At 45.2% G+C, this 16,938-nt stretch overlaps 3 protein-coding genes across 4 annotated transcripts in view; 2 read left to right on the forward strand and 1 right to left on the reverse strand.

Annotated features, from left to right (window-relative positions):
* Positions 1-3,574, forward strand: part of LOC102303830 (zinc finger and SCAN domain-containing protein 30) — a 6,953-nt gene extending 3,379 nt beyond the window's left edge. The window contains exon 3 of the mRNA XM_005946387.3: positions 1,737-3,574. Within this exon, the coding sequence (XP_005946449.1) occupies positions 1,737-2,740 (1,004 nt within the window). The 3' untranslated portion in view covers positions 2,741-3,574. The remainder of the gene's footprint in view (positions 1-1,736) is intronic.
* An 8,633-nt stretch (positions 3,575-12,207) lies between these two features.
* On the reverse strand, positions 12,208-15,693 carry si:ch1073-184j22.2 (dual specificity protein phosphatase 18). Of its 2 annotated transcripts, none has more exons than XM_005946389.3 (2): positions 15,264-15,693; positions 12,208-13,119 (listed from the first exon to the last, which is right to left on the reverse strand). In XM_005946389.3, the coding sequence occupies exon 2, from the start codon at positions 13,117-13,119 to the stop codon at positions 12,511-12,513; it is 609 nt and encodes a 202-aa protein (XP_005946451.1). In that variant the 5' UTR covers positions 15,264-15,693; the 3' UTR covers positions 12,208-12,510. The 2 variants fall into 2 exon arrangements, with proteins under 2 accessions (XP_005946451.1, XP_005946450.1); XM_005946388.3 differs by having other exon boundaries at positions 12,208-13,122.
* A 145-nt stretch (positions 15,694-15,838) lies between these two features.
* Positions 15,839-16,827, forward strand: sft2d3 (SFT2 domain containing 3). Its single transcript, XM_005946390.3, has one exon. The coding sequence runs from the start codon at positions 15,839-15,841 to the stop codon at positions 16,511-16,513; it is 675 nt and encodes a 224-aa protein (XP_005946452.1). The 3' UTR covers positions 16,514-16,827.
* Positions 16,828-16,938: the final 111 nt, after the last annotated feature.

The raw sequence follows: 16,938 nt of genomic DNA on the forward strand, positions 1-16,938 counted from the left end.
TAGAACAAACGAAACAGACTAAATTGTCAATTCCACTTAGAAACAAAATATTAATTCTAAAAATAAATCTTAGTTTGTTTTACAGAAGAACAGACAAAACTGACTAACTTTTGTCAATATCAAATAAACTGAGAACTAAAAGGAAATTCTCAATCTCTCCTTGTTGTATAGCTGAGCTTTTCAAACAGTTTTAACAGTTACTTTAGTCTGACAAAAGCCGAATGACGAATTAGCGCTTCCAGTCAGAGACTGAGGCTACGTCCACACGTACACGGGTATTTTTGAAAACGGAGATTTTCCGTTTTCGTTTTAAAAATAATCCCGTCCACACATAAAGGCAGAAATGAAGGAAAACGCTGCTATGAACATGCCAAAGCAGCAGGTGGCGCTAGATTCCTAACCGTGCAGAAATGTTGGCCAATCAGAAGTCTAGAAGCCTCGGTGGGAAAAAGTAAACAAAGCTGGGGCATAGAAGCAGAACCGAGTCGTATGTGTGGAGGACAGTAACTGTGTGTATATGTAAGCATTTAAACACTGCAGAGAGTAGAATTAACAGTAAGTATTGTAGAAATTCATTTCACCGAAACAATAACGTGGCGCACAGTGTGACGTCAAAAAATGCGCACACCTTTGACGCTGCGTTTTCTCCGTTTTTCTAGTCCACACGTAAATGCAAAAACGGAGTTTTCAAAAATCTTCGTTTTCAGTGACCAAAAACGCCGTTTACGTGTGGACGAAAGGTGCAAACGCATAGAAAAATCTGCGTTTTCAAAAATACCCGGGTACGTGTGGACGTAGCTGACATGCACCAGTTTATTGTATTTCCAGACTTGCTTTCGGCACAATTTACAGTGCACGCTACTCTGTTTTTTGTCAGACTTGAAATAGCCGAAATACCTTCACACTACGGAACTTCTATGGCTCTTCCGTTCGACAATCTCTCCGGCATTGGAACCATCATCTGTTTTCTCTTCGGTCACGCTCGGTTGATTTTTCTAGTCGGCACACTCATTTCCTCCATTACCGCGTCGGGCTGGCTGCTTCCCAAACAAAACACGTGCGGCTTGGCACTTGTGCTGTACGTGTGTTTTGAAACTTAAACGCTTTAGCGGCTGCCTTTTGTGTAGTTTGTCGCAGCTCGTCACCCACCTCATAAAGACCGCCATCTTAAATGCCATGCCCCTTTCTTCCCTTTTCCCTGGCTTTGAGCTGCAGTGATTTGGGCAGCATGCTGTAGCTGTGTAAACCCTGTGAAGCTTGGTGTGACTTTGTTTTTGTGAGTAAAGGTAACTGTAGTGATCCACAGTGGAAGCATGTTCAGGCTCTCGGACGTTTTTGTTTCAGCCTTTTCTCCTGTTTTGTGGTGAGACAGTGAGCTCGGCCATTGTACTTTTTCTTCTTTTCTGCGATTTGTTTGTTGCTTGGCTTCAAAGACCCTGACGCTTGGAGCTTCCCTGTTTGATTTTGGTCCTAATTGGTTCATTTGCATTAATTGTAAAATAAATTGTGTTTTACTGACGTTAACTATGCGGTGGTTAATAGTTTTTTTCACTTTGTGTTACACCCCATCTCGGATAACACTTTACTGTTATGTGGGCTGTAACAGCTACACCTCCCCAGTGACAGCTGGGTCAGGCTCCACCACCCCCAAGACCTGGAACTGGATCACCATTTATGAAAATGGAGACAATTGTGAGTATACTTACTCTTTTCTTGTATCACTTTTGTCATTTCAGAACTCCCGCATCACCAGAATGTGAAGGAGGTTCTCCAAGAGCAGCAGTTCTGTAATCCAGAGAGGAACCCCAGTCTGGGCCAGGAGGAACCACAAGGACAACTTTTGCTCGAGGACGGGACCAATACCTTTATGCTAACAGCTACTTGTGAGGAAAGTGACCACAGTGACTCAGAAACAGATAGCGAGCAGCTCCTCTCTGACGACTCTCCTGAAACTGAAAGCAGAGATCAAGAAACGAGCAAGCAAAAAGGGTCGGGGTTAACTGAAGATGCAGGGTCAAAGCCAAAGAAGGGACGTCAGGGAAAGGAAACTTACCAGCTCAGCTTGCCGATTTCAGTGAGCCAGTGTAATGAGACTTTCAGTATTTCCCGCGGAAAGAAGCATCACATGATCCAAAACAATGTGAAACTCTACGTGTGCAAAATATGTCGTAAAATTTTCGTGAGAAGGTATCACTTGTCTATGCACATGAGAATCCACACAGGTGAAAAACCATATTGTTGTGAAACATGTGGGAAACGTTTCAGTATAAAACGCAGTTTGGCTCGCCACATCACCGCTCACACAGGAGAGAAACCATATTGTTGTGAAACATGTGGGAAAAGTTTCAGTGCTAAAAATAGTTTGTCTTACCACATCACCACTCACTCAGGCGAGAAACCATATTCATGTGAAATATGCAGGAAATGTTTCGGTCAAAGCAGTGCTCTGTATCTTCACAAGAAAACCCACACAGGCGAGAAGCCGTATCATTGTGACATCTGTGGGAAAAGTTTTCGTCAAGCTGGTCACTTGTCTCGCCACAAGAAAACTCACACTGGTGAGAAACCATATTCTTGTGAAACATGTGGGAAAAGTTTCAGTCAAAGCAGTGTTCTGTGTGCGCACAAGAAAATCCACACCGGGGAGAAACCTTATCATTGTGAAATATGTGGGAAAAACTTTAGTCAAAAAAGTCACTTGTCTCGGCACACAAAAACTCACACAGCTGAGAAGTTGTAGTCCGTTTGAAAGACTGCGTTCTTCTGTCGGTCAGTAAAAATAATGTTTCAGTAACAGGTGGAGTAGAGAGAGCTCAGAAGTGCCTTTACTTTGTCACATTATATGTGGTTTGTCAAATAACATCAATTCAATTCAATTTTATTTATATAGCGCCAAATCACAACAACAGTCGCCTCAAGGTGCTTTGTGTGTGTGAATGTGTGGATGACTGAATGTGTAAAGCGCTTTGGGGTCCTTAGGGACTAAGTATACAAATACAGGCTGTTTATTTACCATTTTAATGTTTTTGCTTCTTTTCCTCATCACTCCATCTTTGTGGAAAAGTCTTTCTTCCACTGTGTGTTTTGTTAGTATTTGTAACTGTAGGAAATTTGTATTCTTTGTTTTTTAACCTTTCCTAAAGTTGTTTCAGGATTTGGAGGTGATACTAACAAATTAGAAAAAAATGTGGTTAACATGATGTGAAAGCTGTATAAATAAAGTTTTCTTCTATAATTTCTGGTTATTCAACATTTAATTTTACAGACTGCAGATTCTTGCCTGCCTTTCTCTCCACGAGTCTCCTGGATAAAGGCCTAACAGAGCTGGACAGAAAGCGAGTGGACTTCTTTAAGTTTTACATTTCATCCACAAAGTTTCTTCAGTTCTAAAACCAATTGGTGGAGAGTCCCAGGTATTTAAAGCCCAATGAGAGGGTCGCTGACCCACTATTGAAAGTGTGAAAAAGGGTGTGGGCCATCGTAATCTGGAGAGGAAATGGCGTGTCACAAATTTAGAAGATAATAATTTAGCCTGGAGAAATAGTTTGCTGCTTTATAAGAAAGCCCTCCGCAAAGCCAGAACATCTTACTATTCATCACTGATTGAAGAAAATAAGAACAACCCCAGGTTTCTCTTCAGCTCTGTAGCCAGGCTGACAAAAGTCAGAGCTCTTTTGAGCCAACCATCCCTTTAATGTTAACTAGTAATGACTTCATGAACTTCTTCACAAATAAAATTTTTATCATTAGAGAAAAAATTACCAATAATCATCCCACAGATGTAATATTATCTACAGCTACTCTTAGTACCATTGATGTTAAGTTTCTCTTTCTCCAATTGATCTTTCTGAGTTAACTTCAATAATTACTTCCTCCAAACCATCAACGTGTCTTTTAGACCCCATTCCTACAAAACTGCTCAAAGAAGTCCTGCCATTAATTAATTCTTCGATCTTAAATATGATCAACCTATCTCTAATAATCAGCTATGTACCACAGGCCTTCAAGCTGGCTGTAGTTAAACCTTTACTCAAAAAGCATCTCTAGACCCAGCAGTCTTAGCTAATTATAGGCCAATCTCCAACCTTCCTTTATATCAAACATCCTTGAAAGAGTAGTTGTCAAACAGCTAACAGATCATCTGCAGAGGTTTATTTGAAGAGTTTCAGTCAGGTTTCAGAGCTCAGCACAGCACAGAAACAGCTTTAGTGAAGGTTACAAATGATCTTCTTATGGCCTCTGACAGTGGACTCATCTCTGTGCTTGTCCTGCTAGACCTCAGTGCAGCGTTCGATACTGTCGACCATAATATCCTATTAGAGCGATTAGAACATGCTGTAGGTATTACAGGTACTGCCTGCAGTGGTTTGTATCATATCTATCTAATAGACTCCAGTTTGTGCATGTAAATGGAGAGTCCTCTTCACACACTGAGGTTAATTATGGAGTTCCACAGGGTTCAGTGCTAGGACCAATTCTGTTTACATTATACATGCTTCCCTTAGGCAGCATCATTAGAAGACATAGCATACATTTTCACTGCTATGCAGATGACACCCAGCTCTATCTGTCCATGAAGCCAGATAACACACACCAATGAGTTAAACTGCAGGAATGTCTTAAAGACATAAAGACCTGGATGGCCGCTAACTTTCTGCTTCTTAATTCAGATCAAACTGAGGTTATTGTACTCGGCCCTGAAAAGCTTAGAAATATGGTATCTAACCAGATTCTTACTCTGGATGGCATTACCTTGGCCTCCAGTAACGCTGTGAGGAACCTTGGAGTCATTTTTGACCAGGACATGTCCTTCAACGCACATATTAAACAAATATGTAAGACTGCTTTCTTCCATTTGTGCAACATCTCTAAAGTTAGAAATATCCTGTCTCAGAGTGACGCTGAAAAACTAGTTCATGCATTTATTACTTCCAGGCTGGACGACTGTAATTCATTATTATCAGGATGTCCAAAAAACTCACTGAAAAGCCTTCAGCTAATCCAAAATGCTGCAGCAAGAGTCCTGACAGGGACTAGAAAGAGAGAGCAGATTTCTCCGTTTTGGTTTCATTGGCTTCCTGTTAAATCCAGAATTGAATTCAAAATCCTGCTCCTCACATACAAGGTCTTAAATAATCAGGCCCCATCTTATCTTAATGACCTTGTAGTACCATATCACCCTATTAGAGCACTTCGCTCTCGCTCTGCAGGCCTACTTGTTGTTCCTAGAGTATTTAAAAGTAGAATGGGAGGCAGAGCCTTCAGTTTTCAGGCCCCTCTTCTGTGGAACCAGCTTCCAGTTTGGATTCAGGAGACAGACACTATCTCTACTTTCAAGATTAGGCTTAAACTTTCCTTTTTGCTAAAGCATATAGTTAGGGCTGGACCAGGTGACCCTGAATCCTCCCTTAGTTATGCTGCAATAGACGTAGGCTGCCGGGGGATTCCCATGATGCATTGAGTTTTTCCTTTCCAGTCACCTTTCTCACTCACTATGTGTTAACAGACCTCTCTGCATTGAATCATATCTGTTATTAACCTCTGTCTCTCTTCCACAGCATGTCTTTATCCTGTCTTCCTTCTCTCACCCCAACCAGTCGCAGCAGATGGCCCCGCCCCTCCCTGAGCCTGGTTCTGCCGGAGGTTTCTTCCTGTTAAAAGGGAGTTTTTCCTTCCCACTGTTCGCCAAAGTGCTTGCTCATAGGGGGTCATATGATTGTTGGGTTTTTCTCTGTATCTATGAAGCGCCTTGAGGCGACTTTTGTTGTGATTTGACGCTATATAAAGAAAATTGAATTGAATTGAATTGAATTGAATTGAATTATCATCCGAGAAACCATTGAGAGAGCTTGCCTCACTCTATCATGTGACCTGCTGAGAACACTTTATGTGAGCGAGGGAAGGATCTGAGACTGCATTGTAGGTAGCATCCTCAAGAGTGACCTTTGACCTTTAGATGCAGATGAACAGCTGAGTCTTGTCCTGTTGAGGTGGTTCTTCCTCCATGTTGGCTACAATATGTGACACCGATGAGCCCATGGCACAGCCACGTTTTTGTAGAAACCCTCGCTGTATTTAAAATATGTGGTAGTGAGGCAGAGGTTTAACAGTGTGCAGGTCTGAGTGGGACTCCTTTGTGGATCTTTGGGAGTCCACAAAGAAGAAGGCAAAGTGGACCCAAAGGAGTACACCGAGGACGGCTGTGTAAGTCCCGGCGTGTGTGGCATCCACAGGAACCTCTGAATCTCAGCTACAAGCTCGTATAAACTGTTTCTACGAACACCAAAGAGCGAAAACAACAAACAGTTAATGGTCACATCATTTCATGAAATGTCTATAAACAAGCAGAACAGAGCCTCGATAGCAAGAGCTACCCGAGCGAACAGAACATTTTCTGAAAGCAGAGATTTCACAGATTCCTAAACTGCGAGTTTCGTCACGCTCCAACGTAAATTTACCGAACAAGCCGCAGAAGCAGACCGCTTGATAATAACATAAAGTCAGACTTTTCCTGTTGCTTTCACAGAATAAACATCAATTTGAGACTACAGCTTGTTTCCTGACTAACTCATTCTCCCACAATGCCTCAGAGCTGTTTCCTGTTAAAAAAAAATAAAAAATCACAGTTTTCTGCCCAGTTACAGACATTTGATCGTCTGTTCCCATGTGGATGCCTTGGGTACAGACGGTGGTATGTAGGGGGGGTCAGTGAAGTTGTTGTAGGTAACTGATGACTTTGTCTTTGTGGGGTCTCGTTTTATGGTTTCATGGGTGTTTTTGTCACTGAGGAGTAATTTTGGTGTGATAATCAGTTGAGTTTAGAACAGCAGTTTACCTCCTCCTATGGTCTTCTTTGCTTACATTGTGAAGTTAGACAGAATTTCTTGAACTGGAGAGAGTAGCCGAAACCTTCATCCTCAGTAGGTAGAGTGGTGACCCCATGACCAGAAACCTGGGCGCCCAATGGCTGCCCACTGCTTCACTGAGTGAATGGGTTAAATGTAGAGAGGAATTTCCCCATGGGGAGCAATAAAGTATACCTTATCCTGAGTTATATTAATGTATTAATCCCTGTTGTGGCCCATTATGGGCAGCTTTTGTACAGACATGACCAAATTGATTCCTCTGGCTAGCACCTGTCTGACAAGTTCTTCACCCACTCATCCTGGCTGGTTGTGGTGTCTTCATGTTCTCATGGTGTGGGCATTGATTCAGAATGGAAAGTTTTTTGTTTGCAGTTTTTGGAGCTTCTGAAGTTGTTTTTCTTTGCCTTTCATGTGTTGTACCAAGTGAGCTGTGTCCACAAACTTGGGAAACAAACAGGAGGAGCACAGTGAGTTCCTGCAGGGTCTTTTTAATCTTATTTTGGAGTGCATCTATAGTGGAATGGATCTATCCTTTCACTCAGCAGCTGGTTTAATGCTCTCCATAAGATCTGCTCAGCCCTGTTACTCCTGACCATGGACCATCGAAACTCTTGGAAAGCAGTCTGTTTCTGTCAAACAGACTCAGCAGACTGCAGTCACAGTGGCTCCTGTGGTTGAGAAACAGAGCAGATGGATTTAAAAAGGTGTGAAGAAGGTAGTGGTAAAAAATGAACCACACATGTTTCACATGATGATGTCTTATGTGTTGGTACAGGGCATTGAAGATGATAACAGTGGGTGGATTATATTCTTAAACTTAGTTACAGCACTTTCAGAAAGACATCTACTGTGATAAAGTCTACTCTCCACCGCTGTGTAATCAATTATTGTAAATGTAAATGTTATCAGGAAATGATCAGACAGGAGAGGGTTTTCAGGAAACACTGTTAAATGTTCAGTTTCTATGCCATATGTTAAACTCTGGTAGTTGGTGATTCTGTTCTCAGACATGTGAAGCTAGAGACACCGGCAACCATAGTCAATTGTCTTCCAGGGGCCAGAGCAGGCGACATTGAAGGAAATTTAAAACTGCTGGCTAAGGGTAAACGTAAATTCAGTAAAATCATAATTCACGTCGGCAGTAATGACACCCGGTTACGCCAATCGGAGGTCACTAAAATCAATATTGAATCGGTGTGCAACTTTGCCAAAACAATGTCGGACTCTGTAGTTTTCTCTGGTCCCCTCCCCAATCAGACCAGGAGTGACATGTTTAGCCGCATGTTCTCCTTAAATTGCTGGCTGTCTGAGTGGTGTCCCAGAAACGATGTGGGCTTCATAGATAATTGGCAAACCTTCTGGAGGAAACCTGGTCTTGTTAGGAGAGACGGCATCCATCCCACTTTGGATGGAGCAGCTCTCATTTCTAGAAATATGGACAAATTTATTAAACCCCCCAAAATATGACTATCCAGAGTTGGGACCAGGAAGCAGAGTTGCAGTCTTACACGCCTCTCTGCAGCTTCTCTCCTCCTGCTACCCCCCCAAAAACCCATCTCCATAGAGACTGTGTCAGCTTCCAAACAGACAAAAAACAAACTAAAAACCAGCAACAAACAACTTAAACATAAACAATTACAAAGAAAGAACAATACAGTATCCACATCTGAACCAAAGAGTAAAACAGTGAAATGTGGATTATTAAATATTAGGTCTCTCTCCTCCAAGTCTCTGTTAGTACATGACTTAATAATTGATCAACAAATTGATTTACTCTGCCTTACAGAAACCTGGTTGCAGCAGGATGATTATGTTAGTTTAAATGAATCAACACCCCCGAGTCATTCTAACTACCAGAAATCTCGAAGCACAGGCCGAGGGGGCGGTGTGGCAGCAATTTTTCACACCAGCCTATTAATTAATGAAAGACCAAGACAGACTTTTAATTCATTTGAAAGCCTGATGCTTAGCCTCGTCCACCCCAGCTGTGAAACTCAGAAACCAGTCTTACTTGTTATCATCTATCGTCCACCTGGGCCTTACACAGAGTTTCTGTCTGATTTCTCAGACTTTATATCTGATTTAGTTCTGAGCTCAGATAAAATAATTATTGTGGGTGATTTTAACATCCATGTAGATGCTAAAAATGACAGCCTCAACATGGCATTTAATCTGTTATTAGACTCAATTGGTTTCTCTCAAAATGTAAAAGAACCCACCCACCACTTTAATCACACTCTAGATCTTGTTTTAACATATGGCATAGAAACTGAACATTTAACAGTGTTTCCTGAAAACCCTCTCCTGTCTGATCATTTCCTGATAACATTTACATTTACAATAATTGATTACACAGCGGTGGAGAGTAGACTTTATCACAGTAGATGTCTTTCTGAAAGCGCTGTAACTAAGTTTAAGAATATAATCCACCCACTGTTATCATCTCCAATGCCCTGTACCAACACAGAGCAGAGCAGCTATCTGAACGCTACCCCAACAGAGGTCGATCATCTTGTTAATAATTTTACTTCTTTAACGAGAGCGTCCTCGCTGGTATAACTCTCAATTTCACAAACCTTAAGCAGCTAACTCATAGCTGGAGAGGACCTATTGCTACTTTTAATATTAATTGCTACTTAGTCTTTTAGGGGAAGGTATATTTTGTGGACCTTCTTAAGCCCACTGACACACTTCCTGTCGTGGAAGTCTGGGATGAGGGGCTAACTTGCCCATCCCTGAGGGTGAGATCTCTGACATAGTTGCAATGCACAGAGCAGAGTTCTCCTAGTTTGGATGAAAGTTCCTAAAAGCTGTGGATGTTGAAGGGCTGTCCTGGTCGGCATGTCTCTGCAACATTACGTGGAGATGTGGGGCGGTGCCTCTGGATTGGCAGATGGCAAGAGAAGCTCTAAAAAAAGGGGACGGGAGAGTGTGCTCCAACTACTCCTCGGCCTCCCCGGTAAAGTCCCTGGCAGGGTACTGGAGAGGGGAGTGTGTCTGTTAGTGAAAATTGTGGTTTTCGTCCTGGTCGTGGAGCAGTGGATGAGCTCTTTAGCCTCTCAAAGACATTCAGTGGTGCCTGAGAGTTTGCCCAACCAGCCAGCTGACTGCGTCTCTTGGGACAACGGTCCCCAACCCCCGGGCCTCGGACCGGTACCGGTCCGTGAGTCATTTGGTACCGGGCCGTGAGAGTTGAGGCTCAGGTGTGAAATGTATAGATTTCAGGGTTTTATCGGTTTTCAGCGTTATTTTGTTATCGTTTTTATCGTTTACTCGGTTTTCCTGGGTCTTTTCACGTGTGTTATGAATAAATCTTCTTTTTTTCGGTACCGGTACTAGTTTTATTTGGTTGTATTTATCCGCTACACCTTAAAGGCCGGTCCGTGAAAATATTGTCGGGCATAAACCGGTCCGTGGCGCAAAAAAGGTTGAGGACCGCTGTCTTAGGACACTAGTGGTGGGGGGGGGGGGTTCGGAAGTATAGTGTGTATTACTGTAGGGTCTTTACAATATTAAGCCCCTTGATTTGGAGCTACATAAACTGAAAGTGTCTGGCTGTCTGTTACAGTCACTCAGTCCCTGCAAACATCACAGGAGCTTGGTCCACATTGTTAGCTGTAAATGGGATGCGGCCCAGGCTGCACTTGTCAACGGTTCATACTTGTTATGGACACAATATCAGGTCATAGTGATGACTTTTACGTTCCACTACATACTCAGCTACAACATGCTCTTAAACTTCTTTAAATGTTCTAGCACAACATCTGTCACGTGTTCAAAATACCGCTGCATGTTCTATGTGTGACATAGAACAGCGCCACCTGTGCTATGTGAGAGCTGTTACAGGTCGAGTCATCAGTGCTTGTGTGAGTCGCACTACTTCAAGCAGATACGCGTTGATAACTACGTTCCTGTGGCGGATAAACAAACATGTGACTAATGATCACGTGTTAATCAGTGATACTGCTGTTCACATGATTCATGGAATCTAAAGGAGCTGCTTCCTGTCTCAACAGAAGAGCGACAGATGATCTAGAAACAGCCTGGACACGTTAACCTGTGTACACAAGGGACACGTTCATCATTACAAAAACATGTGCTATAAAGATTTTGTGTAGAGATTATACAGCATGCAGTCATGGAGCTCACTCCCTCACCTCTGCTCTCAGCTCCAGCAGAGCCGTGAGAGAGGAGCTGCTCCTCGTCTCCTCCTGGTTCACTGTGCTCTCCTTCCTCAGCAGCAGTCACCATGAAGGTACCAGGCTCCTCCTTCAGTCCCAGCTGCTCTCCCTCCTGACTGCTGCACAGTTCCTCCTGTTCCTCTTTAATCTGTGGAGGTTCTGGTTCCTCCTGCTCCACACTGGAGCTCCTCTCCTGGTTCCAGAGACAACCTCCTCCTCCCACAGACCTGCTGCTGTGGGACGTCTGGAACAAAAAAGACATAAAAAAAAACAAAAAACATGAAATTTACAAATCTGATGCCAAAAAATTCTGAGAAGTTTTCATTGAAGTCTTTGATAGAGAGGATCAGATGTGTGTTTGAAGCCAAATTCAAATTATTCAAGATCAGACACGATGGTCTATACTCGCCCCAGAGGTGGGAAAGTCACCTCGTTATGCAGTAAAGTAGACAGGCTGGATGCAGCGTACCTGAGAACAAGAACACTTTGTCAAAATAGAAGAAAATATACACAATACAGGGCAGAAGAAATGTTATTTAAACATGTTCGTACTGGTGTATCGCCAAGTCTTCTGATGCTTTTTTGTTGTTGTTTTGTTGTGTACGTCTTTGTGTCACCGTACCTGTGAGATATAAGAACCAACATCTGCCAGGAAAAAGTCCCACAGTGCCTCTGTGAGGGTTTTTATTTTTCTTAGTACAAGAGGACGCATAGTGTTTTCTAATCTTATACGTTTTTTATTACATTTATTTCATACTTTTACATTTGAACAGAATCATCATTAGACTCAAAGCCAGAACAACACATAGTCAATGCTGGTGGTGCTGAGGTGGGCTCAGCAGGGCCCGGGGCCATGTGTCAGCTTGGTCAGGAGTGAGGAGGACTGAAAATGTAAACATGAAGAGGGAAACCGGCCGGGAGAAAGTGAGAAGAACTGAGCATGCTCAGAGACCTGCTCCAGTTGTGTGCGAGGAACCAGGTGTGTGCAGGGACCGAGGTGTGTGCGGGGATCCAGGTGTGTGCGGGGATCCAGGTGTGTGCGGGGACCGAGGTGTGTGCGGGGACCGAGGTGTGTGCGGGGATCCAGGTGTGTGTGCGGGGACTGAGGTGTGTGCGGGGATCCAGGTGTGTGGTGTGTGCGGGGACCGAGGTGTGTGCGGGGATCCAGGTGTGTGCAGGGACCGAGGTGTGTGCGGGGATCCAGGTGTGTGCGGGGATCCAGGTGTGTGCGGGGACCGAGGTGTGTGCGGGGATCCAGTTGTGTGCGAGGAACCAGGTGTGTGCGGGGACCGAGGTGTGTGCGGGGATCCAGGTGTGTGCGGGGATCCAGTTGTGTGCGGGGATCCAGGTGTGTGCGGGGATCCAGGTGTGTGTGCGGGGACTGAGGTGTGTGCAGGGATCCAGGTGTGTGCAGGGACCGAGGTGTGCGCAGGGATCCCTCTGAGGATCCAGGTGTTTGAATTTCAGACTTTGATGGTTTTGGATCCCCTCCTGGATCTGTTTGCTGATGATGTCACCTGAGCACGTGACATCAGTGGTGACCTGGGCACCAGTGTTAGCAGGCCCGTCTGCTGCTGAGACCTGGTCAGCCGCGGTGTCCCAGGCGGCGTCCTGGGTGGCGGCTCTGGGGCCACCCTGACGGTGTTCCTCCCGTACAGCCTCTTCTCGTACTGCAACAGCTGCTCCCAAAAGCCGGCGTTCAGCCGGATGTAGGGCCGGCTCTCCTGGACCCAGTGGTGTGCCCGCCGCAGCGTCACGCCCCTGTAGCGCATCAGGTACGCCATCACCAGTGCTGGAGAGCGGCTCATCCCGGCAGCACAGTGCACCAGCGTCCCACCGCCACAGTTACCATGGATACGCTTAGCCACCCAGTCAAAGTAATCCCCGAGGCGGGCACTCGGCAGGTCGGAGACAGGGACCCGCAGGCACTCCACCCCTGGGTAGGCGGGGCAGGCGTGGCTCAGTGTGGCATTGACAATCAGAGTGATGCCTTTCTTCAACACCAGTCCTGCGTTGAGAGGGGCGTCGGCCCCACTGAGAAACAGGGTGGGGGTAATCTGAGAGACCGCCATCTGCTGGAGACACAGAGAGACGTTACTGCAGCTCAGAGCGGTGAATTCACGCCTGCACTGGCCAATCACAGAACAGCACACATGTGAATGCACTCACACCTCCATTGAAGCACAAATGAAACACAGACATCAGCCTCCAACTCTAAAACACCAGCAGCTGCAGTTCCTCTGACGTCCAGCAGGGACAGCACTGACTTAGTCGCCATAGTCTCCGTGTTAAAATAAACACGCTTACGGCTGATCTCAAACAAACACCTGTACGAGGGAAGGATGTTTTTAAAACTCACCTGCCTGTATTATTAGCTCATTAGAGCCCAGACCCATTTATACTTTCAGGAAAACTTGTTAGCAATATGGCTGCTGTGAGGTTACAGAACAAACAGACCATACAAGAAGGATTCTGATTGGATTAGCAGGTATGTGTGCGTGTCTGTGTGATGCTGGTTCCGATTAGGGGTGGGTTTTTATAATCAATTTATCGATTAAAATCGATTCTGGCTTGGATAACGTAAAATCGATTCATTAAAATCCTGAATCGCTTTTTTAATATAAACTTATTTTGTCTGGAATACCAGAATCTCTGGTGAAATCTCACAAAATTTCAACAACCACCAAACAGCTAAAACAGTAAATGAGAGCAGGAACACGGATTCTGCACAGAGACTTAAACACACAGCGCGGCCCGCGGATCAGAATCAGTGAGATGTTGCCTTTCTCACGGTCGGGGCTGAAAGCCGACGGGTCGCTGACTCTGATCTGTTGGCGGGTCGAGCTTTGTGTTCACGCCCTTTATGAGCTGATTCTAAAGCTGTTAGTTTGATGTCTCTCCAAACAATATTGACCGAACCAGCAGCAAAAGAAGATCCGAACTAAGCTTCACATAAACATCGTCATGAATTCACTCTGACTTTTGCTGTTTTGCTTCCACCATGATGCACAGCTCTCTCTCTCTCTCTCTCTCTGTACTTCAAGATCAGTTTCCCGTCTAAAAATCTGTTTTCTGCATTATTCGCTTGCTTGTTACGCACAAGTCTACCGTTGTTTACAGCGCTGTCAGCTGTTGTTTTTTTCCCCTTTTACATTCTTCCAAAAAGAAAACCTAATTTCTGCATTTCAACAGATCCGACAGTGAGTGGTTCCTGTTACTCATCCAGTCTGAGAAAGCACTGGTTAAAGTGTTTGTGTATTTATTGATTTATTTTAAGTAATTGTGTTTTATGTATATTATGGTTTTATATTTTTACAAATGCTTTATATACTTATTTGTATACATATATATATTTAATGGTTTATACCTTGTGTTGGGGAGGGGGGGTGTTTCTGTCTTGTTTTTATGGACATGAAGTCTGCCAATAAAGATTGAATTGATTGAATACTGAACAAATTTAAACTTTTTAAAATTATTCAAAATGCAAAACGCTTAGCTGTGTCTCTAACAAAACCGCTGTAACGTCAGAGGTGATGTTCATATGCTGAATAATGGTTTTCTTTTGTTTTTGATGTACTGCAGAATATTTTTATAAAATCCAGAACAGGAAAATCGCCTCCATGTTTTTCTGTTTTATCTTCAGCTACTTTGACACAAAGGCATCTGCTGTGATGCTCACACCTTTGATAAAGTCTTGCGTATGTCAGCTTCCTTTTTATTGATACAAAAATATGTAAATGTACTGATCTGGATTTCTGACTGTCAAAATTTCCCAGATTTAAATCGAATCGATTCTAGAAATCAGTGACGATACCCAGCCCTAGTTCCGATGTTTAAAGGATTCTGGGTCACATGTCAGGATGTAATAAGAAATAATCTGAAGTCATATTTATTTAACCAAACAGAGGACCGGCGTGTGAGAAAGTCCACCCTGCTACTTCCTGAGGGATCGGACTGTTTACGCTTGTTGTTCTCACTCTCGCCAACACAGTCAGACGACAGCACTGACGTCACACCTGCTGGTGCAAGCTGCACTTTGATGTTGTCCTTTCATCAGTTTGCTGTCACCTGTACAGACGTTTTTATGACAGACGTATGCAGGAGCACATGATACAGAACTCAGTTATGGACTCTACTGCTTCCTGTTTTGGCTTTTTGTTAAATAAATCATGACTGTTGTATTTAAATGGGTTTAGATGTGTGTCATGTGTGTTACCTGCTGCCCGGTGGTCCTCTGACTGCTGCTCTGAGTGACACACACACACACCCTAGATGGCTGTGTGTGTCAGTCCTTCAGCCAATCATCTGAAGGGTTAATTTTAGTACAACAGCTGAAAACGTCCTGAAGTCATGTGACTGAAGAGGAGAAATCAGACTCCAGCACACACACACCATCATAATGAGTGTGAATTTATCATTAAGAGCAGTTTGATTGACAGCTGCTGATATGGCCCTGAAGGCTTCACTGATGTTGAAATAAGAGTGTTTGACTTGATTATATAAACTTTCCCCCACACTGGGGGAATTCCCTTTTCACCGCAGTTTAATTTTATTTATTTAAATCTAATTTTCGTTCTCTCTCTCTCGGACTCCCGGCCTTTGCTTCGGTTTGATCCGGTGACGTCACAAAGCCCGTCACGTGTCTCCCTCTGCCGGTGAACTCCGGGCAGGTGCAGTTCTATTTCTGACCTCCGGGAGGCCGCGGCTCGCTGAGCTGCAGGGAGACTCGGAGAGCAACCAGCGAAGAAGAAAAAGTATTTTGCTAGCAGTTAGCCTGTTAGCCGGGCCGTCATGGCAGACCTGAACCGACAGCTCCAGGAGTACCTTTCTCAGTCCAAAGGCGGCGGCGCAAAGACCATCTCCCAGTCCGGCTCCAGCACTGCGGTGGACCTGGGCGACCCGGAGCCCGTCCCGGGAAGCTGGTTCGGCCGGTGGTCCAGCCCGTGGTCCGCCAGCACTTCCGGACAGAGCTCGGGCGGAAGCGGCGGCTTGTCGTGGCCGTGGTCGGCCGAACCGGATCCCTGCCTGCCGGGCATGAGCCGCCGCCAGCGGCTGCTGGCCTTCGGCGTGTGCGTGTCGTTTTCCGCACTCTGCTTCGGTTTGTCGGCGCTGTATGCCCCGCTGCTGCTGCTCTACGCCCGCAAGTTCGCGCTACTCTGGTCGCTTGGCTCGGTGTTCGCCATCGCGGCCGCCGCGGTGCTCCGCGGGCCCAGCAGGCTGGCCGCTGGCCTCCCTACCTCCCCCGGAGCCGCCGTGTACCTGTGTGCTCTCGGGGGTACCTTGTACGCGGCGCTGAGCCTCCACAGCACCGTGCTGACCGCTCTGGGCGCCGCCCTGCAGGTCGCCGTCATCGCCGGCTGCCTGGTGTCGCTGCTACCCGGAGGCAGCGCCGGGATCCGCTTCATGGGGGGCATGGCGGCGTCCGCCATCAGGAGGACCGTCACCGGGAAGACCATGCCGATCTGACCGGGACCCGGGCATCCGGGGGGGGGGGGTTGCTGTGGAATGTCCAGGGTCCGGATTAACGTCAAGATTTTCCTCTGATTATTGACTGCTGATGGCTTACTGCAGAGGAACACTGAACCCTGACCTTTGACCTGCAGGACTCATGAGAACACTAAAGCCTGACCTTTGACCTGCAGCAGGGCCAGGCTGCTGGTGATGAACTGAGGACCAAACAAAGACTAAAAACTGAATTTCCCTCTGATGCAGGTGTTTTGTGTTTTTTAAAATAAATGTGATTTAAGTTTGACACAGAGATTAAAAACAACCTGAACATCTGTCTGGCTTCATATGTTTTATTTTCTAAACATGTGGCACATTGTAGTCTGACCACATCAGGGGGTGAAGATGATGATGTTGTGACGTGAGCCACCTGTAGATTCAGCAGA

The sequence above is a fragment of the Haplochromis burtoni genome, unplaced genomic scaffold (assembly GCF_018398535.1).
Source record: "Haplochromis burtoni strain Fernald_Lab_line unplaced genomic scaffold, NCSU_Asbu1 Contig_483, whole genome shotgun sequence".
Classification (NCBI taxonomy): Eukaryota; Metazoa; Chordata; class Actinopteri; order Cichliformes; family Cichlidae; genus Haplochromis; species Haplochromis burtoni.

What these genes read in the sequence shown, in the direction of transcription:
- si:ch1073-184j22.2 (XM_005946389.3), bottom strand. Translation starts at nt 13,119, where the DNA reads ATGGCGGTCTCTCAGATTACCCCCACCCTGTTTCTCAGTGGGGCCGAC.
- sft2d3 (XM_005946390.3), top strand. Translation starts at nt 15,839, where the DNA reads ATGGCAGACCTGAACCGACAGCTCCAGGAGTACCTTTCTCAGTCCAAA.